The sequence below is a fragment of the Schistocerca americana genome, chromosome 2, assembly GCF_021461395.2.
Source record: "Schistocerca americana isolate TAMUIC-IGC-003095 chromosome 2, iqSchAmer2.1, whole genome shotgun sequence".
Classification (NCBI taxonomy): Eukaryota; Metazoa; Arthropoda; class Insecta; order Orthoptera; family Acrididae; genus Schistocerca; species Schistocerca americana.
This window is the reverse complement of record NC_060120.1, coordinates 950,345,146-950,368,130: the sequence shown is the minus strand read 5'-3', so window position 1 is coordinate 950,368,130 and position 22,985 is coordinate 950,345,146. Positions and strand designations below refer to the sequence as shown.

Here is a 22,985-nt window from a genome sequence, read left to right as displayed (position 1 = left end):
TACATTATTAGTTTCAGATTTTATTTTATTTCCACCTTTCTGACAGTCAAGCATTAATTGCCATGCAGAACAATGAAGTTATTTTTATCGGTTTGCTGAAGAAATTTTCTTTTATTAATCTTTTCCGCTGAGGCAGTCAATATATTTGAAACAAAGGGTTTAATTTCAAACTATTGGCTAGTTTCAACTGTTCAGTGCATTTCAAGTGTATGTTTTCATCTTATAGCACGTGTGGCATTATGCCATAACAAAGAACCAGGCATGAGATAACAAAGTACTGGTACCCAAGGAAATTTACATCCCGAAACCATACTGAAAAGCTTAATATCAGGTTGATGCCTACTTCACTGGGAATCTGGGACTCATTTAAAAATCAGCTCTTTGATGACGAGCCATGTAGAAGAATTTATAGCCGAGAAGATAACACTTTTATGTTGTTTACTCTCACATTTGTGTGATATATCTTAAAATTTAATGCGTGCATAAAAGACCAACATTATATGTGAAACCTTAGCTTCTCTTGCAGCGTATTGGCCTTAGAGACCAATATTATATGTGAAAGCTTTGTTTTTCTTGTAGCAACATTATATATGTTAATTTAAACCATTAACTTTTCCTGTTCATGTGTTCATGGTACTTAACAGTGATGTTGCTATTGGCTGACTACGCCACATGTCCGAAGCTCTGAATATCCGCTGTCATTGGCTGGCGAGATGATCACGTGATATGAGCTATGACTGGCTTACAAATACGCATCGCAATATCGATTTCAGTGCTTCGGAAAGTAACATGCGGTGTTTGGTGGAATTCGAATTTATACTTTCGTAATATGAAAGTATGCAGCGTACACGTTACTGCACATCAAACATCTTTCCAAAAGGTGTTTTTTCCCCTGAGTTGCGTTTTCTAAAGCGCCGGGAAATTCTATGCCCATGTATAAAACCATAACCATTCAAGGGATTGATAAGTTATACAGTTCCGAGAGAAAATATACTGTCAAATCACAAGGAAAAACTATGTTTCCACCCGAGAGAAAGTGTATTTTTAAGCGGGAAATCCGGGAATTTTTTTTTTCTTGTCCGCTTATACACCCTGGGATGTATCCAGAGGTGGTAAACCATGGTATATATGAGATAAACTGACTAGTGATGAAGTCACATGGTATGCTGTGGGTAGCAAAGTGACCATCACTCCCTAAAGCTTGTCTCAAACAGAGCGTGGTTTACCGTAAGTTTGCTAGGTGGCCAGTTCACTTTGGCTTAGCAAGAAATTGAGATGTGAAGCTCTCAAGCCGAAGCTCTCATACTGTGTAATATTTGGCTCAGCAGTAAGCAGGCTCTCAGTTCTGCATGGACAGCAACAAGTGCAAGATAGCTGATCTGCAATCTTTCCCAAAGGTTTTTTTAAGAAAATATTCATTAAAAAAAAAACTGTAATATCTTGCATCTCATAGTGCCAGTCATTACCTTCATAACAAACTGCCTATCGTTTCGTTACTTTCTACTCAGCCTGTCCAGTAAGTCTCCCCTGACCCAGGGTTCTGGGTGCCTTTCTGAACTTCCCTAAACCTCTTCAGTCCTTTTCCTTCACCCCTCTTACTCCCACTTCAACTCTTCTGCTATAAGGAGGACCCACATCTCCTCCCCACTAGATACCAGTTTCCACACTTTCCTACTCTCTGTTATCTGTTTCGTTTGGTTCTTGCCATGATTCCTTGATCTAACTGTTCCTCTTTACACTCCGTAGCCCCAGGAGGTCTCTCTGAATTTGTCAGTGGTCTCTGTATTGCATCCTCCTCCTCCTCCCCCTCCCCCCTTCACCCCCTAAATGGAATAATTTCCTCCAATATTCACTGTAAACCACATTTACTTATGCCACTTCCCACAGTTCAGAATGAAGAGCAAATGATACAGAATTGCCGAGTATGTTAATCCATGTAAATCCATGACATTGTGTATCTTTCATTGCAAATAGTAATTCAGTCATATTAGGTAAAGTAAACAAATTGAAAGCAAGTGTAATGTTCTCTTGCCATCCTTTCTAAACATGTTTAGAGGTAATAAGACAGCAAAATGAATTAGTGTTTATGCGGTTTTAAGGAAATTGCTGTGCTATTTAACAAAGTGTTTCATCATTAATGTGTGTATGTACTACAAAATGTATTGATTAGGCACTATACAGTGTTAAGTAACTTCTAGTTGTGTATGGCAAACACCTGTGTTGCTTGTGATAATCTTCTTCTGTTGCAACCAGATATTAAAGTGAGATTGATAGAATATTTCAACAGTCCAGCTGGTTGTCATCTTTGGGTAAGATACTGCTGTTGCTGAGTGTCATCGAGCTGATGCTTTGCTGAAGCTGGCACACTTATAGGCCAACAGAGAGTACTTGGCACATGCACCAAGCACTGTTAGTGCTGCAGAGGATATGAGCAGTGCCACTGGTGGTGAAGACAGACAAAAGTGAACTATCCCTGCTGAAATTAATTGTCAAATTCTTCTTCCAAATGAGAAATTGTGTTTTAATGCAGATCAGCGTGGATTCCACAACTTGTTCAGGGAATAGCAGTTACCTTTTAATAAGATTATCAACCATCCCACTTTCAGCTGATTCCTTCAAGCAAAATGTCAGTAATGAGACACCCAATTCTCATTATATTTAATTGTGTGTTCCTCAACTAAGCACAGCTTTGCTAATGGCGATTTTTCCGATCGTTATAACCTTGTGTGCAGGGCCAGTCTAAGACCCAAGTGACATAAGCAGCTGCCTGGGGGCCACATCTAGTGCAAGATTTGTACACAGGGTGTACCATTAAGTAGTAGCAAAAACTACTCATTTCTACACTTACTAGATTTTGAGTTATATTTAAAGTTATTATCAAGAGGCCAAACAGTGACAACTAATGTATGATGATGATATGTCACTAGTGCAAAAAAATGTTCTCAAACCAGCCCTGGTTGTGTGGCAACAAAGTTCCACACACCTGTCCTAAAGAGTATGAATAGTAAATGTAAACACCACCCACATATTAGGCCTTAGGCCAGTTATGCCTGTCCAACTACTGCCTACAAGGCAGTATGAGGAGCAGTCTTCGATCGTGGGACATGGGATCTGTCAGTCATTGATCCTACCAGTCATTATTGCCAATAGCCGAATCCAGATGACAATGCTGCTTCTTTCTTCAAGCAGCTCTGCTTTTGGCCTCAAAGGCTGAGAGGACCGCTTTCCAGACCTGCCTACCTCAGAAAAATCCAAAGAGGTACCAGGGATCGAACCAGGCCCTTCTACACCAAAGGCAGAGATGCTAACCTTTTGGTAATTGAGGTGGGTGGTGTGAATAATTTGACCAATTCATGCTTTACCATTACGAACACTGGGCTTCCTTAGCCCCAGGTCATCTTTAACAGAACCCAAAATGTCGCTAATCTTGGCTGACAGAATAAACACAGTTTTGATGTTAAAATTTCTTAAAAATTTTCCCTAGTTTAGATTATAATCACTCAACATATTGTAGGAAAGCATCTGATTTAGATTCATCATGCTATACTTTTGGTGATGATCTTAACTCCAAGGCTCGATGGATCTGCTACTCAGGGAATTCATTCCATTCAAGTGCAAACTTTTGGTGTCCAGTTTCCTGTGATAAGCGAAGTTGTTGTGCTCATTGCTGAGTGTCGTGACCCCGTGAACAAAGTGTCTCCATCCCGGACGGTTGCCAGCTTCTCTTAGAGGTAGACTGGAGATCATCTTGATTTGATCTATACATCTGCTCGCTGATCTTCCTCTTTGTCTCGTGCCTTCAATCTTTCCTCGCAAGATAATTTTTTCTAGATTTTCTCCATCTCTTCTCACAATATGGCCAAAGAACTGGAGAATTTTTTCAGTGACTCGAAAAGAAAGGCATCTGGAGATATCGTATGGCTCAATAATGGACACATTTGTTCTTCTTTTGGTCCCTTTTATGCGTAGCATCCTAAGCCAGCACCAAAGCTCAAACTCATCAATGCGCTGTTTGTCTCTGGCCTTGAGTGTCCATGTTTCGCAACCATAAAAGAAGACAGAAAACACGACTGTTTCAACTAGCCGGATCATTGTGCTATTTGTTATTGCCCTGCTCTGCCAGATGTAGGTGAGCTGCTTCATAGCCACTGCATTAGGTGTAGCACATTCTCGTCAGACCAGCATCCTAAGGACCCCATTGAGTTGGTTTGCTTGGTGACAGCTAGTCATTTGCAGGTGCTGGTCAATGCGTGTAGGTATCCAGTAAATGCTATACATAACAATGCCACCATTTTGCTAAGAAATGAGAACATCCAAAAATGGGAGCTTTCCATCTGTCCCCACTTCAGTTGTAAACTTAATGCTGGGGTGAAGGGGATTCAAATGTCCTAAGAAACATTTAAGAGTATCAGCTCCATGTGGCCGAATTAAAGAGATATCAGCATATATCCAGAAACATGTTTGTTTTAAAATCGCTGTCTTTAGTGCTTTTTTCAGTCATATCAGCAGTTGTGGCTGATAGGGGTTTATCGACACAAAGCTTACAAGCAGGTCTGAGGAACCCATCTGTAATGTATTTATATGCTGAATAATTTCCAGTTAGTTGGGGTGTAATGTCCACACTTGCTGATGAAGAGACGAAGAACCCCCCCCCCCCCTCCCCCTCAGTCCTCACCCCCAAAAATGCTTTGCCATGTTATAGGTGGGCAGACCCAAATTACTATAGTGCGCGTCATTTACAACGGCGGCCAAGTTTAGGTTTGTTCTGCGCATCTGACTTCACAAAACACAGTCAGCCAATGAACAGAGAACGATGTTGCCAGAGCTGGACTGTAGTGCAGAGCACGGACAAGTGTCTTCAGTTTTGAAAACGTTCAGTCATAAATAAAGTAATTGAACAAACGCAATGTCTTGATAGCACACTTTCTTTTATCGAAAGTTTGGAAAAAGCATTCTTTATACCAATTGCTTCATATTCTATTAATTAACTAAACTAAACAAGCAATAAGCCTCCTAATTCAGGTGATAGCAAGGAAAGGTGTGTGTATCATTCTCACGAACCGCTCTTTTGCAATAAAGAACAGCGGTAATTGTTTATTTCCTATTGCACTTCGCCGAAACGTGAGTAATTCATAGTCATACCAACAGTGTTTGTCGGTATTTTGCATGATGTTTTAGAGTCCTCCAGGAGTCTTATTGATTGATGAGTTTCATTAGTGTAATGGTTAAGGTGTTTGAATGCAAAGTGTAAGGTTCTGAGTTCAAACCTCGTTCAGTGCTGAATATTTCCTTTATTTAAAAACAATATCGAAGTGTCTTACTTCATGAATTTTATTCGTTTGAATGTAATTTTTTGAAATTTCTAGTGCTTTGTCTCTTCATTATAATCATAAGTAGTTTTCGGTTTTCCTAATTTTGTCCTCCAATATTTCTTTTCATAGCAATTAAAAACAATGAAAAGGCACACATACAATATTCGTGTTATCTGTTTTGTTTGTATATCTTCTCTTCCGCAGTTGCTGTTTTACTATTCATATTTATATTCTTTTGCGACAGTATTAAAAGTATTATTTAGAGCAGAATTTTGGCTCATACGTTGCCGAGCTACTTGATTGTCTGACGCAATTCTTTGCTTCGCTGCTTTGGCAACATCATATTCAGTGTTTTGGCAAGTATTTGCTGTCAGTTATGACAAACACAAATTGTTTGCACACTGCGCCTCACTGACAATACATTTTAGTTTCTATGTTTTATTACGTCCACAATTCAGTTTTGTGTACTTCGCCAACTTTGTTTTAATCAGAATGTTTTAGAAAAAAGTGAAATGACTCTGGTATAAATAAAAGTTTTATTACAGTCACTAGAGATGGAATATTTCCCAATTTATAAACACTGTTTATGTTATAAAGAGTGTTCATTTTAACTGGGGACATTGTAATCTCTTGAAAACGACACACAGAGCCAAAAGAAATCCTAATGAAAATTGGTTCCTCTCGGAAGGGGACACCCAATTATGACAAATTTGACCACAAATTTGTCAGATTTGGTATCATTGGGTGTCCCACAGTTTTGTTTAATGTATTTTGTCTACTTCCTTTTGATTGAAGTGCTTTAAAATAAAGCCATACGCACCTGGTGTAAATAAAACTTTTATTACAGTCACGAAAGACGGAATATTTCTCAATATTACATGCGACACCTATCTGGTACTTAAATTAAATGAGATATTGTTATATGGTAAATTTTATATGAAATTGAGGTATACGCTATGGACTTTTACCTCTGCAAACTCTTCAAAATTTCGTGCAATGGTTTACTATGTTTAATGCTGCACAATAACTGTGTTGAACATCGAAACAAAATTGTCATTTATGTGGGGGAAGGTATCAGTCAAGAAGATGTGTAAAAATCAAATTTTTGGGCCAAATAGTTTTTGTGAAATCGAATGATAAGTGTGTCAAAGCAGTCGGAACACCATGTGTCCGCACAGGTGAGCAGTGCAGTGATGACAAAATCGCACGAAATGCAGGGAGCACGTCTCTGTAGCAGGGAAAGGGTTAATGTGGCCATGGTGGCTTTACGTCATAAACTGCACACTCCCCCCTAAACGTAAGTTTGCGAACTATACTATACTATAGCACTGGTTATTTTGGCACGTGCGTCGTTTGCAACTGGCAATGCAGCAATTTCCCGCGTCTGGACGGGCATGCACGAGCCGCCAAGATAAAAGAATTTAGCTATAACAATGGAGCAAAATGGCACCTCTTCCTTGTGGATTTTGGGTAAACCATATCATCTCAGCGAAATGGCAGCACTGGGCCACAATTTTTTAATATCATCTTTGGACATCCAGCTCCTTTTTCAGGAGTGCAATTCTGTCATTTCATTAGCGGCATTCTTCACTTTTCAGTAAATTGGAGCATTAAGTAAGTAATCCATTTTACTTGCACAGTCCACCAAGTGATGATGACTATGCAATTCCTTTGTCTGCTAGGGAAACTACTATATCTTTATTTACTCTAATAGAATGAGTAACTGCCCTTTCCGCAGAATTGATATTATTCTTCGGCAGCAGCCTGGCATAACGTGTAATGCACCTCAAGCTTGATTTCTTCCATTCAATTCCCTGAGGAACTGAATACTACTTGTTCTACAGAACAGATAAATTCCTTGGGGAATTCTCTTCATAGTGGGAGAACAATTTAGGCCTTTCTCCATCATGGCCACAGTGATACCATCCAGTCCCATACACATAAGATTAATGATAGTCTGTCAATGAAAATCATCTAATATTGTGGAACATGAAAGAAGCTGCTCAAATTTTGAGGGTTGTCTGGTGATGGCACTCTTATGCACCCAGTCTGACACAACCTATGTGGCACCATCCATCTATTCCTAGGAAGCCATTGAAAGCAGTGCTTAAATTTCCAAATGCAAGAAAAATAAATCTTTAGAAATGATATCCAGTTGTCTAAGAGTGAAACAAATTTGCTTCCTTACCAGCACCAGCATTCATCTTGATAGTCTTGACACGCCTGTTATTAATAAAATAAACAAATTGTGCAATAATACCTTCATTGTAGCACCCTGGGAAGAAAATCGAGGTACACTTCTATTTTCTCTTCTTCTTCAGAAGTTTATCAAACTTTCATTACCATGACCCTCTGCTCAGCTATAATGAGATGCTGGCTTCACTGGAGCATCATTTCAATGATGTTTAGCACTAACAACATCTCACCTGAAGATGATGGCCAGTTTCACCATCGAAATATTGTCTCAACTTGACTTGAAGATCTGGCTACAAACCCTGAGAAGAGAATCAAGTTATTTTGCCAGGAAAACTTACAAAATCACACATGTGTGTCTTATTCGGAAGCCCCTTTGGAGATAATCATAATCAGTTGCTTGAATAGAGAAAGTGTATATAGTCTGTGCAGAAGCTTAAATTGAAAAAGATTTAGGAAAGTAAACTTGTCATCAACCCAAATGTCAGTGTAAAAGTCAGTGCTGTACTAGGCTTGGTCCTATGAGAGGTACTATGCACTTTTCTTGCTCCAACCTTGCCAGTTTTAAGGGAACTTATAGTTTTATGTAGACTCTGAACCATTGTGCAATCAAATTATTAATCATTGACAGGGGCAGATGAAGTAACGAAAGTAGTAGTATTAAGACCTGCAGAAGATTAAACCTTGTACCTTCGAATATATAGCCCAATAGGTAGCCACCAAGCTATATGAAGAAGATACATGCAATCTATAGCAAAACAAACCTCATGTATGTAAATAGACGAGTGAAGCACAAAATATTTCATTACAAGGAGACAAAGTAGCTGTATTCTTGCAGCTTTTTGATTGAATTTTTCCATTGGCACAGAATATTTCATCAAATAAAAATATTACTGTTGGAAGGAAGAAAACTACTTTGTTATTTTTCCTGTGAGTGGTAACTGAAAGGAGAGCTTATCCATCACTACAAAGTAGGTGTCCCCTACCCAATAAGACCTCTCATCCAACAGCATAGTATGCTTTTATATAAATCTGTACATTATGTGGTACCAGGACTCAAATTTTATTGGCAGTGTTCTGCCATGCGAGCATCTGAGCACACAGCAGAAATCTCATAGCTATTATCATAAATTTTATCCATCATCCCTCTGACTTCGAACTGTCAGTACGGCTCATCTGAGATTGATGTACAACTGGAGGGATGGATGTTAGAGAATGCATTGATCAGTGTGTAATTATATGCCAAATTTGTTCAGCTATTTGTTATAGATTTCATTCCAGGTATTGAAAAAAATTTTAAGTTGATATTTACTGTGTGATGCACAGTTATCATCCACGATAGATGATTTACATTTGTACTCAGTGATTACTCAAGGGAAAGACTACCTTCTACATGTGAACTCTTCTTGTTTAAGGATCAGTTACTTGTGAAATTAGTGCCTTGTTATTGTCTTTGTGTGATTTACCTATTTTTTATTCTGTAGCGGTTCAGTGAAATATTAGTGTTTAATTAGTTGTTTTCCTCTTTCATAGAGGGACTTGATTTCTTCTACGCAACTGAAGGACATGCCCGAAAAATGATTGATTTCTTAACAACTGTGCTTCCCTGCAGGTATCAACACTCTAAGAAACTGATTTCTCATGATATACACAGTAATATCTACAACTACAAATTCACCTACAGGTTAGTTTGCTATTATTATCTTTGCATTATAAAATTAATAAGTATTAATTAAGCTATTCAGTGTCATTTTGACAACTTGGTGTTGCATATACAATTCATATTCACTAAGAAAAAGTATTCTAAGTGCATTGCAACTCCGGTAGTTGAAAATATAGTGGCTTGTTTATAAAAGGAAAGTTTGTAATACATTCATGATAAGTTTTGATTTATCAGTATATGCATTTAATGCACATATATTTGTTTCTAAGGTTGGAGACCTAATATAAGAAGAAGAAACGATATTGTAGTTTGGCATGATTTTACGTTTTCTGTAGTCGTGCAAATTATTACACATAATTTTTAATAGTGAGATGTGTCACTTATGAATGGTTACCTAAATGGAGATAGTTTCAATGGAAAATGAACAATTTGATTGAACACCTCTTTCAAAAATGTTTTATAAGCTCAAATAGCAGTGACTACATAATTTCACTTAAGTTTTAACTGCAAAAAAAAAAAAAAAAGAAAAAAATGCTTAAGATGCATGCAAGTTGATAAGCAATACTAGTAGTAAACATATGCAAGTCAATTTGTAAATGTAAGGCAATGGCTCTGTGATTGTGTCCTGAAATTCAGTGCAGAGGATACCAGGTGAGTTCCCACATCAGTTCTTGGAATTTTGTTCCCCACATGTCACTCGTTTCACCTGTGGAAATGTATGTCAATATGCAAAATGGTGAGCTATTTAAGTTTTGGGACTCAGAGTAAATTAAATTGTGCAGCAGTTATTATAGCTACATCATTTCACTTATTAAAATCTGTAAATGAACAAGAATGTAATGAACAATTTAGGAAAAGACAGATTAATACTTATCTTAAAGAAGACCTGTCAAATTGCAGACAGTCACAATTAAGAGACACTCCATAAAGCTTTCGGCCACAGTCTTATTCATCAAAACACACACACACACACACACACACACACACACACACACACACACACACACACACACACACACACAGAGAGAGAGAGAGAGAGAGAGAGAGAGAGAGAGAGAGAGAGAGAATCAAGCACACCTCGCACACACGACCGCCAACTCCAGCGTCTTGGACCGGAATGCAACATCACATGGGATGCAAGCAGCAGTCTGGAGGAGGTGGAGAAGGGGAAGGGATAATAGTGTATGGGTGGGGAGAGGGATGAATGCTGTCCGATTCTTCGTGCGGCACAGACAGTGTTTGTCTCTCTTCCCACCCATACACTATTGTTCCTTCCCCTTCTCCACCCCATCCAGATTGTTGCTTGCATCCTGAGCAATGTTGCATTCTGGCCCAAGATGCTGGATTTGGCGGTCTTGTGTGTGTGTGTGTGTGTGTGTGTGTGTGTGTGTGTGTGTGTGTGTGTGTTACTGATAGTGTGTGGCCGAAAACTTTGAGTGTCTTTAATTGGGCCTGTCTGTAACTTAATGTGTCTTCTTTATGGTAGGTAGCAATCTGTCATTTCCTACATTGTTGATATTCCTACCTGGTGTTTCCATTGTTCAAGAATGTTATGAATAATATTGTAAACTATATTTTACAAAGCAAATTCGTTTCAGTTTACTCAACTGTTTTAAAATGTATACAGACCTCTGCATATATATTCAGGATGAAAACCTACATTGTCGTCATATAAGTTGGAAATAGGAATAAATTTTGGCTTTTGACCTGCAATTAGATTTTGCCCATTTTTCATAATAGTAGACCAGACAAAATTACCACTTCCAGTTTTATACATTCAACCTTGAAAAGTTTTGATACTATTTTCGGTCCAGTTCACACAACATTTGTACTGTAATTACATAGAGATGAAATGTAGTGATTGTAAAGTGCATCTTAAAGCTATACTCTGTCTTCCGCAAATGCATTCTTGTCATTTTCTTAATAGTGATGTAACATATTTTCAAATATTTCCAGTCATGATTGTCACCTTTTCTTTGTTGGCCATATTAACTTTATCAGATTTTTGTCTTCTGTTATGTCTTTATGCAAATTCAATATGATTTCCAGCGTAAAATTTTTTCCAGTTGGTGAGAAGTTTGAAGATTGCAGCTTTTCTGACTACTTTCCTCCATCTTTAGAAAACGACACCTCCAATAATAAGTACTGTGTATCTACAATGTATGATTACTATCTCCAGTATTACTATCTGCAGTTGAAGCACAGTAATCTTGTTGATAGCTGATTGTACCGGTACAGCCAAGCGTGTTTCATGCTAATTTAAATAAACACCATACTTCCTTCGATGTATCCAAGTTTAGTGTTACACAGTAGAATGGGGTCCTGAACAGAGTCCAATTTCGGAACTAAGGTCAAAATGTACTTCCAGTCAGAAGTACATACAATCGGTCCTTGATGTTTTGCTTGTAAGTTTTCAGTATAAAACGAAGTGGAACATATTTTCAAACTGATTTCTTTTTATTTTAGTGTGGAAATAGTACCTCTATCAAAGGACAGTGTGGTGTGCTTGCCAAAAAAGTTGACCCATCAGTTAGGAGGCATTAGCCCTATTTGCCTCATATACCGAGTGACTAACTCCATCCACATTATTGATCCTTCTACTGCACAGAGTAAGTTTTTGAGGTCAGTCATCTTTGAGTGAATGTCCCATACATTGTCGTTGTAGTAAGGATTTTGATATCTTTAGATTGAAAATATAGTAAATTTTCCATTAATATCATAACTCTCAGTTTGGTTTTACCAGATCTTTATTTTTTCTAAAATGGCTCCTTACAATGTGGTTTGCAAAAATAATGATTGTTATTATATTTTAGTTGCTGAATTGAGTAGTACAAACTTCTGGCGACACCCATTTAACAGTATCTGCAATCCAAAACAACTTGCAGAATATATCGTAATGGATGTGGATATAATAAGAGACAAAGACCGGAAAGTTTTCCCAGGGCAAGGAGCAATATCAAACAAGGTAAGCCTATTAAAAGGGGAAATCAAAAAGTTGCAGAATTAATCCATTTTGTTGCTAGATTTTTTTAAAAGAGGGAAATAACCTGCATTTTCTTTTCCTCACAGACAATTCGCACGAAAACAGTGAAACTTGTCACTTCTTGATGTAATCTCACAACGACGACACCTTGATTGCACAGCTGCAGTGAATGCTTCTTTACAAAGTCTTGTTTGACCATTGGCAATGAGTATGTGTGCTTCCATTGAGCTGACTGGTTCTTTGTTTCAAGACTGAAAACTGGCATCTATGTCTCAAACATTATCACATTCGATGAAAAGAAAGTCCCGTTCAAGCCGTCAACATTGCCTGGCAACATGAATGATTGTCAGCAAACATGGCACCCAAGTGCAAGACACTTTTTGCATTTTCAGACTTTCGTGCGGGATTATGGCGCACACACACTATGGAAATGCCAGTTTTGGAAGTGATGTGTTCCACACTCATTCTGTGGTTATCCAAAACAGCTTTTTGCACTCACTTGATCATTTCCTCAGACCAGCTTGTGCAAGGCTGAGATTTTCTTGGTTTGTTGTCACATGACGTTCTGCCTCCTTTGAACTGTTGCACCCATGAATGCAAATTAGACACATCCATGACACTATCACCACACACCTCACTCAGCTGTGGGTGAATTTCATTTGGTGGCACACCATGCACATGGAGAAAGCTAATGATTACTCGTTGTTCTTGCAATTAAAACATCGCCATTTTCAATATCAATAACAGTCCTCAAGCTTGACATTACTGTTGTAGCTGTGTTTGCCGTACAATGCTGCCATCTCTGTTACACATTCATGACAAGTTCACACACATTTTGAAATAAACTACACATTTCTATCTGCTTGCAGTCCTGAGAAAAGAAGTTGTAGGTGTTACAACTTGAATGCATCTTGTAACTTATAAGTTTACAGTCATTCATTGGTTGGGAAAAGGTTTCCACAATATAACCTGTCTTTGAAAAGGGTACCACAATCTGGGGAAACTGGTGTTGACTAGTTGACTTGACTGTCATTAAATTAGATAGATCTGTCCTACACTTAAAAGGGCAAAAAGTGAGGAAAATTATTGTGTAGACAGGTTTTATATAAGAGTTAGTCAGTGTTTTGAAATATAAATCTCATATGTTGCCATTTTATTTTATTTTCTATCACAATTGAATACTGACTGAGTGGAGATGTGACTTTTATTTTACTTGTATGGTTGACCATAACTTGAGAAAATTGGGCTCTTAAGGCAGAGAGGTAACTAAGAAGTAATTGTATTTGCTGACTGTATATCAAGGCTGCTCCATGCTGTGCTCCAGTTGTGTGTATTGGAGAGTAGTGTCATAGTTCAGTGTTAAGGAAAGTGAATCTGAGGTTACATAAAAGGAGGTGATTTCTATAAGGGAGCTGAAAAGACATGAAGTAAAATTACAGAATTGTTGATGGATTATGGTTTGTATTTGTTTTACCTCAAGTATATTGGGGGAGGGGGGGGGGGGCAATAATTCTTAAAGCCTTTATTAATGGGAAACAATGACCAATTCTACAGCCAATACAACACTGTACTATATAATATATAATGAAACCAAGTCTACTTACTAAACAGTTGAAGACTTGATAGGCATACAGAAAAACTGTATGACTTGATTTCCAACATACGGCAGTAGTGGATTGGAAAGGTACAGAGGAAACGGGGAGTAGGTAAGATAGGAAAGTCCCTCAGGACCTGGATGGAAATGAGGTAGAGCATAATAGGGGTTTTGTACAAGTTTTTACAGGAGGCATTCTTTGAGCATGTTTAAGATTGCAGCTTTTCTCAATTCACTCTATGCTAATGTTACTTATGAATTTACTTATTCTTTTCACAGTTGTTAATTGGCTTAGTGGCTCCACTCTGCCCTTGAATGACATAATCCTGTAGGTGGCAAATTAAATAAGTTGCCATCAACACGGTTGGTTTGAACTCTACAGTACTTTGCTAGGTGCAGTCCTAAAGGACTTGGTTCACACTGCCTTCCTATAGCCGTTGAACTAACCCATTCAGCCAGTTATAGGGGGTGTATAGTTTAATGTGGATTCTGAACCACCATGCAACTGAGCAACTTTCTCATTAAAAAACCTTGTAAGATGTGAATGGCGTGGTAAGTGACAGATAAAAATCATACCACTGAGTCGCTGAGCCAATTAACAAATATGGGGGGAGAACATTTACATGTAACATTAGCACTTTGTGATATTGATATGCTGATGTTTTACATAGTGCGAAACAATCTTACTTTGGGTAAGGTCTCCCTGTACCTTTCTGTGAAATGATAGTGTCAGTGTGATTCCATTTGTAAGTTCTCAGAAGGAACTAGAACTCTGGTGTGCATATCCAAGTGCCATTTATTCACTGAGACTGGTGGCACAATATTTCAGCAACACGGGAAATTCTGTGATACTATTTGTTTAAATCGTCTTGTGGTATGCAGTCAGTATTATCACAAATATTAGGAAACAAGTGCGGTGGCATTGATTTCGCAAAATTAGTGAATCTTGAAAGAAAAACCTCAACAGTATTGCAAAAGACATGGTTGTTTGATGAGTTTTTGAGTGACAAAGAGGAGTGGTAGAATTTTTTAACCCCTGGGATTCTAAAATTTTCTTAATATGCCATTTAAGATAGGAGACAATAGCATTTAGGACAACTGATGTTAATGAAAAGAATGTAGATGATTTTTTTTGTTAGTGAATAAGATGCAGCATTATTTGCTTTTAGGTTGATTTTGGAGTGAAAATTCATTCAAGCAATAACAATGAAAACAAATTGGAACCCTTAAAAGCTGCACAGAATCACTGTAATAGAATTAGAAGCAAAATGTTAGGAAATTAAATGACACTGTCAGGATACACAAAGATTCAACTGAAAGAGTATATATGTGAAGGGACATTTTACAAGATTACTGTCTCCATATCACAGGTCAGAAATCACTTTTTAGCTCACTTTGAATGTTATCCAGAAGTAAATAATAGCAATTGCAGTTGGCAAACACACTGACAGAGTAACTTAGCATGACACTTTTGTTGCATGCTGTGTTACAAATCAGGTTAAATGAACTGTGTACAGTTTACATACAAGTTTTCTACCATGGCTTGTATGACTTTCTTGCCATATAATTTGTAATTTAGTAGTTGAATATAAAGAGTGGATAGAAACAGTCTGAAAAACTTTTAAGGCTGTTTAATGGTGAGCTCCGCCAAGAAATAATTGTTAAGAAAAGAAATTTCCATATGTTGCACCATTTATGAGTTTATTAGCATTGAAATTAGCCAATCAGGCCATTGGGCTTGCAAATTCAAGCAGCCTGCCAGATACAGTCAGTCAGTTTTTCTCATAGCGTAGGTGACATTGCACAAGACTGCTCAGCCCTTGGCTTTGGTTCAATCCTTATGACCATCCCATGTTCAGTTTTTGTGTCACTCTCTTGTTCAGTTTTAGGAAGCAAAACGAAAAACATATTTGATAACTCTGTCATGGGTGGGTCTCATTATTTTGCATGTGCGAGGCCCTGATTGGCTAACTTCAGTGCTAATTAACTTGGAAATAGCGCAGTGAATCGCTTTCTGTTTTTCGTTCTTTCTTTCTTTCTTTTACTTCTGAACACAGCTTACCCTGCAACACTTTACAAGCTTATGACTATTTCCATCATGTATAAATACTTGCAAAATAATGTTGAGGGAGCACAGTATAGTTAAGCATGCGCCAGATAGTCCGACAGTAAATATTGGTTGCTCCAAATATTTACTATTGTTGTTAAATGTGATGATACAAAGTAGGATATATTGTTACCCAATACATGGAGAAGGTGTTGAGCAACACACACACTCACACATTTAAAGTACATTCAAAAGTAGGCTAAGCTATCGGACAGAGTCCTCTCTCTTCTCTCTCTCTCTCTCTCTCTCTCTCTCTCTCTCTCTCTCTCACACACACACACACACACACACACACACACACACACACACACACACACACACACACACAGAGAGAGAGAGAGAGAGAGAGAGAGAGAGAGAGAGAGAGGGGGGGGGGGGGGGCACAGTTCTTACGCAGTAGGCCACTGTCACCGTCACAAATGCCTGACTGTGGTGAGCAGTGATCTTGGGTGGGGCAGGTAGTGAAAGTAGAAGAGGTTGGAGGGGGGGGGGGGGCATGGTAAGTGCTGTTTTGCTGCGTATGGGAGAGTCCAGGGGTGTGGTGAGAACTGGATAGTAGCCTCTTTATGTGCAGCATTGTGAGGCTGTGGGAGGAGGAGGGGGCAGATAAGGGGTAAGGGTTATGCTAGTAAGGCAACGGGCAGCTACAAACAGGGACTGACAGTAGTTTGAGTCCAGGATGAGGGCAGTTACTGGAACAAACAATACGTTCTATACCAGGGCTGGTGACACATGTCACTTGACAGCTAGCGTGTGGTTGGCTATACTGCGATTGCGAGGTTGCAATAGCTGCCACCGCACACACCGACAACTCCGAAGTATGTTTTGTAAATGTAAGCTACAATCAACATTTATACGTACATGCAACATAGTATGTTTTTCTAACAATGGAGAGAACGACAATGGAGACTAAGCATTTGATAGTATACGAAACCGGGAAATAGAAACAGCCGAAGTTAATGACAATATCTATGAATAGTCATTCCAAATTGTTACTGTAATAGCTGCATGTAAAACGTCATATAGTAATGTAAACCTAAGCATACCAAATCGTACACTATCCACACTCATAGAAAGAAATAAAGCAAAACATGCGTAGCCTACCCAATTGCAGAGAGAGAGAATTAATTCTGTATACATTTACACTCACCAACTTACAATGTCAATGGCACAGTTCCATCCATTTCTCCCTCACTATCTACAGAATCCACACCAAAACCATTGTCTTCATCATCAACAACAACAACAACAAGAGAAATCATTAATTGCTCGTTTTCATTTATTATGCCATCTACAGTCTTCCTTCTCTTATCAATTTGGCAACATAGTAAACTTTTTTCCTCCATGAGGTAGCATCTACAGTAGCAAGACCTTCCCGTAGCAGTCTCTCCACTTCTGTTGTAGTAAAAGCTACTTCTAATGTACGCCTTGACTTCACTCCAAACCAATTCACTTGGATTAAAATGCCAGTGATAAGGCGGTAGCCTAATTACCAAGTGACCCTGTTCGCTTGCAATTTCACCTACAACATATTTAGGCGTCACAGGCTTATTTTGTTTCACGAGGGAGGATAATAGCAGCTTTGTCATGCTCATGTCCGCAGCAGTGTCTCTCGCCTGCAACCACCGCACCATAGTTACTTTACGGTCACTAGTGGTGGGGGTTTTGTCTTAAATCATCTCTCATTAATAAACAGTCACAACGCCCATATAGTACTGGGGACAGAAAGTTGGCTGAAACCAGACGTAAACAGTAATGAAATCCTAAACTCTGATTGGAATGTATACCGCAGAGACAGGCTGGACAGTTAAGGGGGAGGCGTGTTTATAGTGATAAGAAGTGCAATAGTATCGAAGGAAATTGACGGAGATCCGAAATGTGAAATGATTTGGGTGAAGGTCACGGTTAAAGCAGGCTCAGACATGGTAATTGGATGTCTCTATAGGCCCCCGGGCTCAGCAGCTGTTGTGGCTGAGCACCTGAAGAATAATTTGGAAAATATTTCGAGTAGATTTCCCCACCATGTTATAGTTCTGGGTGGAGATTTTAATTTGGCGGATATAGACTGGCAGACTCAAATGTTCATAACGGGTGGCAGGGACAAAGAATCCAGTGAAATTTTTTTAAGTGCTTTATCTGAAAACTACCTTGAGCAGTTAAACAGAGAACCGACTCGTCGCGATAACATATTAGACCTTCTGGTGACAAACAGACCCGAACTATTTGAAACAGTTAATGCAGAACAGGGAATCAGCGATCATAAAGCGGTTACTGCATCGATGATTTCAGCTGTAAATAGAAATATTAAGAAAGGTAGGAAGATTTTTCTGTTTAGCAAAAGTGACAAAAAGCAGATTACAGAGTACCTGACAGCTCAACTGGACCGAAGGTCAGGTCCCCATGCGTTGGCGTGACGCCGTTGTCGTTCCTATACCCAAACCCGGGAAGGATAGACACCTTCCTTCTAGTTACCCGCCCCATTTCTCTTACAAGCTGTGTCTGTAAGGTGATGGAGCGCATGGTTAATGCTCGGTTAGTTTGGATTCTTGAATCTCGACGACTACTTACAGACGTCCAATGCGGCTTTCGTCGCCGCCGCTCCGCTGTTGACCACCTTGTGACCTTGTCGACATTCATCATGGACAACTTTTTGCGAAGGCGCCAAACGGTAGCCGTGTTCTTCGACTTGGAGAAGGCTTATGATACCTGTTGGAGAGGAGGTATCCTCCGCACTATGCACAAGTGGGACCTACGCGGTCGTCTGCCCCTTTTTATTGATTCCTTTTTAACGGATCGAAAGTTTAGGGTACGTGTGGGCTCCGTATTGTCCGACGTCTTCCTCCAGGAGAACGGAGTGCCTCAGGGCTCCGTCTTGAGCGTAGCCCTTTTTGCCATCGCGATCAATCCAATTATGGATTGCATTCCACCTAATGTCTCAGGCTCTCTCTTTGTCGATGACTTCGCGATCTACTGCAGTGCCCAGAGAACATGCCTCCTGGAGCGCTGCCTCCAGCATTGTCTAGACAGCCTCTTCTCATGGAGCGTGGCAAATGGCTTCCGGTTCTCTGAAGAGAAGACGGTTTGTATCAACTTTTGGCGATATAAAGCGTTCCTTCCGCTATCCTTACATCTCGGTCCCGTTGTTCTCCCATTCGTGGACACAACTAAGTTTCTAGGGCTCACGTTGGACCGGAAACTGTGTTGGTCTCCACATGTCTCTTATTTGGCGGCCCGTTGTACACGTTCCCTTAATGTCCTCAGAGTTCTTAGCGGTTCATCTTGGGGAGCGGATCGCACTGTCCTGCTTCGCTTGTATCGGTCCATAGTCCGATCGAAGCTGGATTATGGGAGCTTCGTCTACTCGTCCGCTCGGCCATCCCTCTTACGCCGGCTCAACTCCATCCACCATCGGGGGATACGTCTTGCGACCGGAGCCTTCTACACTAGTCCTGTCGAGAGTCTTTATGCTGAAGCTGCCGAGTTACCATTGACCTACCGGCGCGACATACTGCTGTGTCGGTATGCCTGCCGGCTGTTGTCTATGCCCGAACACCCCTCTTACAAGTCCTTCTTCGCCGATTCTCTCGACCGTCAGTACGGGTTGTATGTGTCTGCCCTGCTGCCCCCCGGAGTCCGCTTCCGTCACCTGCTTCGACAATTGGATTTTGCCCTCCCTACCACCTTCAGAGAGGGTGTGAGCCCGACACCACCTTGGCTCCAGGCTCCGGTTCGTATTTATCTCGACCTCAGCTCACTCCCGAAGGAGGGTACTCCGGCTGCAGTGTATTGCTCACGGTTTGTCGAACTTCGTGCTCGACTTGCTGGTCACACCTTTATTTACACCGATGGCTCCAAAACTGAAGATGGTGTCGGCTGTGCCTTTGTCGTCGGGACCGCCACCTTTAAATACCGGCTCCTTGACCAATGTTCCAGCTTTACGGCCGAGCTTTTTGCTCTCCATCAGGCCATTCAGTATGCCCGCCGCCACCGCCATTCATTGTATGTACTCTGCACTGACTCACTCAGTGCTCTTCAGAGCCTTGAGGCTCCCTATCCGGTCCATCCCTTGATTCAACGAATACAGCAGTCCCTCCATTCTTTCGCTGATAATGGCGGTTCTGTCAGCTTTCTGTGGGTCCCCGGACATGTGGGAGTGCCTGGGAATGAGGCTGCGGATGCTGCAGCCAAGGCTGCAGTCCTCCAGCCTCGGCCAGCCTCCCATTGTGTCCCGTCATCTGACGTTTGTGGGGATGTATGTAAGAGGCTTGTGTCCTTGTGGTGGGATGCTTGGTCATCCCTCCAAGGAAACAAGCTCCAGGCAGTAAAACCGCTCCCAACTGCTTGGACAACTTCCTCCCGACCATCTCGGCGCGAGGAGGTCCTTCTGACCAGGTTGCGGATTGGGCATTGCCGGTTTAGCCACCGCTACCTGCTCTCTGGTGACCCAGCCCCGCAGTGCCCTTGTGGTCAGGCATTAACGGTGCGCCATGTTTTATTGTCGTGTCCCCGTTTTAGTCAATTTCGTGTTGTCCTGTCCCTGCCATCTACCTTACCGGATGTTTTAGCTGATGACGCTCGAGCAGCTGCTCGTCTTCTGCGTTTTATAACTTTAACTGGCTTGACCAAAGACATTTAACCTTTTTACTTATTTCCTCTGCATCTTTTGTCAGGTCCTTTTGATGTCCCCCCATCCCCTTGAGTTTTAGCAGGTTCCTTGTGCTCTAACACCAGTGACTGGGCGCTAATGACCTCAGCAGTTGAGCGCCCTTAAACCCTAACAAAAAAAAAACTGACAGCTCAACACAAAAGTTTTGTCTCAAGTACAGATAGTGTTAAGGATCAGTGGACAAAGTTCAAAACCATCGTACAATATGCGTTAGATGAGTATGTGCCAAGCAAGATAGTAAGAGATCGAAAAGAGCCACCGTGGTACAACAACAGAGTTAGGAAACTGCTGTGGAAGCAAAGGGAACTTCACAGTAAACATAAACATAGCCAAAGCCTTGCAGACAAACAAAAATTACGCGAAGCGAAATGTAGTGTGAGGAGGGCTATGCGAGAGGCGTTCAGTGAATTCGAAAGTAAAGTTCTATGTACTGACTTGGCAGAAAATCCTAAGAAATTTTGGTCTTATGTCAAAGCGGTAGGTGGATCAAAACAAAATGTCCAGACACTCTGTGACCAAAATGGTACTGAAACAGAGGATGACAGACTAGAGGCCGAAATACTAAATGTCTTTTTCCAAAGCTGTTTCACAGAGGAAGACTGCACTGTAGTTCCTTATCTAGATTGTCGCACAGATGATAAAATGGTAGATATCGAAATAGACGACAGAGGTATAGAGAAACAATTAAAATCACTCAAAAGAGGAAAGGCCGCTGGACCTGATGTGATACCAGTTCGATTTTACACAGAGTACGTGACGGAACTTGCCCCCCTTCTTGCAGCGGTGTACCGTAGGTTTCTAGAAGAGCGTAGTGTTCCAAAGGATTGGAAAAGGGCACAGGTCATCCCAGTTTTCAAGAAGGGACGTTGAACAGATGTGCAGAACTATAGACCTATATCTCTAACGTCGATCAGTTGTAGAATTTTGGAACACATATTATGTTAGAGTATAATGACTTTCCTGGAGACTAGAAATCTACTCTGTAGGAATCAGCATGGGTTTCGAGCTCGCGCTATTCGTCCACGAGACTCAGAGGGCCATAGACACGGGTTCACAGGTAGATGCCGTGTTTCTTGACTTCCGAAAGGCGTTCGATACAGTTCCCCACAGTCATTTAATGAACAAAGTAAGAGCATATGGACTATAAGACCAATTGTGTGATTGGATTGAGGAGTTCCTAGATAACAGAACGCAGCATGTCATTCTCAATGGAGAGAAGTCTTCCGAAGTAAGAGTGATTTCAGGTGTGCCGCAGGGGAGTGTCATAGGACCGCTGCTATTCACAATATACATAAATGACCTGGTGGATGACATCGGAAGTTCACTGAGGCTTTTTGCAGATGATGCTGTGGTGTATCGAGAGGTTGTAACAATTGAAAATTGTACTGAAATGCAGGAGGATCTGCAGTGAATTGATGCATGGTGCAGGGAATGACAATTGAATCTCAATGTAGACAAGTGTAATATGCTGCGAATACATAGAAAGATAGATCCCTTATCATTTAGCTACAAAATAGCAGGTCAGCAACTGGAAGCAGTTAATTCCATAAATTATCTGGAAGTACGCATTAGGAGTGATTTAAAATGGAATGATCATATAAAGTTGATCGTCGGTAAAGCTGATGCCAGACTGAGATTCATTGGAAGAATCCTAAGGAAATGCAATCCGAAAACAAAGGAAGTAGGTTACAGTACGCTTATTCGCCCACTGCTTGAATACTGCTCAGTTGTGTGGGATCCGTACCAGACAGGGTTGATAGAAGAGATAGAGAAGATCCAACGGAGAGCAGCGCGCTTCATTACAGGATCATTTAGTAATTGCGAAAGCGTTACAGAGATGATAGATAAACTCCAGTGGAAGACTCTGCAGGAGAGATGCTCAGTAGCTCGGTACGGGCTTTTGTTAAAGTTTCGAGAACATACCTTCACCGAAGAGTCAAGCAGTATATTGCTCCCTCCTACGTATATCTCTCGAAGAGACCATGAGGATAAAATCAGAGAGATTAGAGCCCACACAGAAGCATACCGACAATCCTTCTTTCCACGAACAATACGAGACTGAAATAGAAGGGAGAACCGATAGAGGTACTCAGGGTACCCTCCGTCACACACCGTCAGGTGGCTTGCGGAGTATGGATGTAGATGTAGATGTAGAATCATGAAATGGTACGATGCGTTGTCCATCAGAAACACTGTCGGTACACTAAACTGGGGGAGCAAATTTTTAAACCACTGTAGAAATTGTGGGTGGTTCCTATCCTTATGATAGTCACCAGTTTTTTTCGATCGAAAAACGAAAAGCCCTTGAGGCACAAAGCCATTGGGAAGATCCTGCATGGGCCACAATTAATTGGGATCCTCTTCCTGCTGGCTGATGACTGCTGCTATTCAGAATATCATCTGTCCAGCGTTTCTCAACTAATTCTCCAGTGTTGACCCAGGTTTCGTCTAAACATATGACTGAGTG

The 22,985-nt window shown here is 40.6% G+C and overlaps 1 protein-coding gene across 1 annotated transcript in view; it reads left to right on the top strand.

Moving 5' to 3' along the window:
* Positions 1-22,985, top strand: part of LOC124594933 (60S ribosomal export protein NMD3) — a 91,914-nt gene that overhangs the window by 54,208 nt on the left and 14,721 nt on the right. Inside the window, exons 6-8 of the mRNA XM_047133432.1 lie at positions 9,039-9,189; positions 11,635-11,777; positions 11,982-12,133. Of these exons, the coding sequence (XP_046989388.1) occupies positions 9,039-9,189; positions 11,635-11,777; positions 11,982-12,133 (446 nt within the window). The remainder of the gene's footprint in view (positions 1-9,038; positions 9,190-11,634; positions 11,778-11,981; positions 12,134-22,985) is intronic.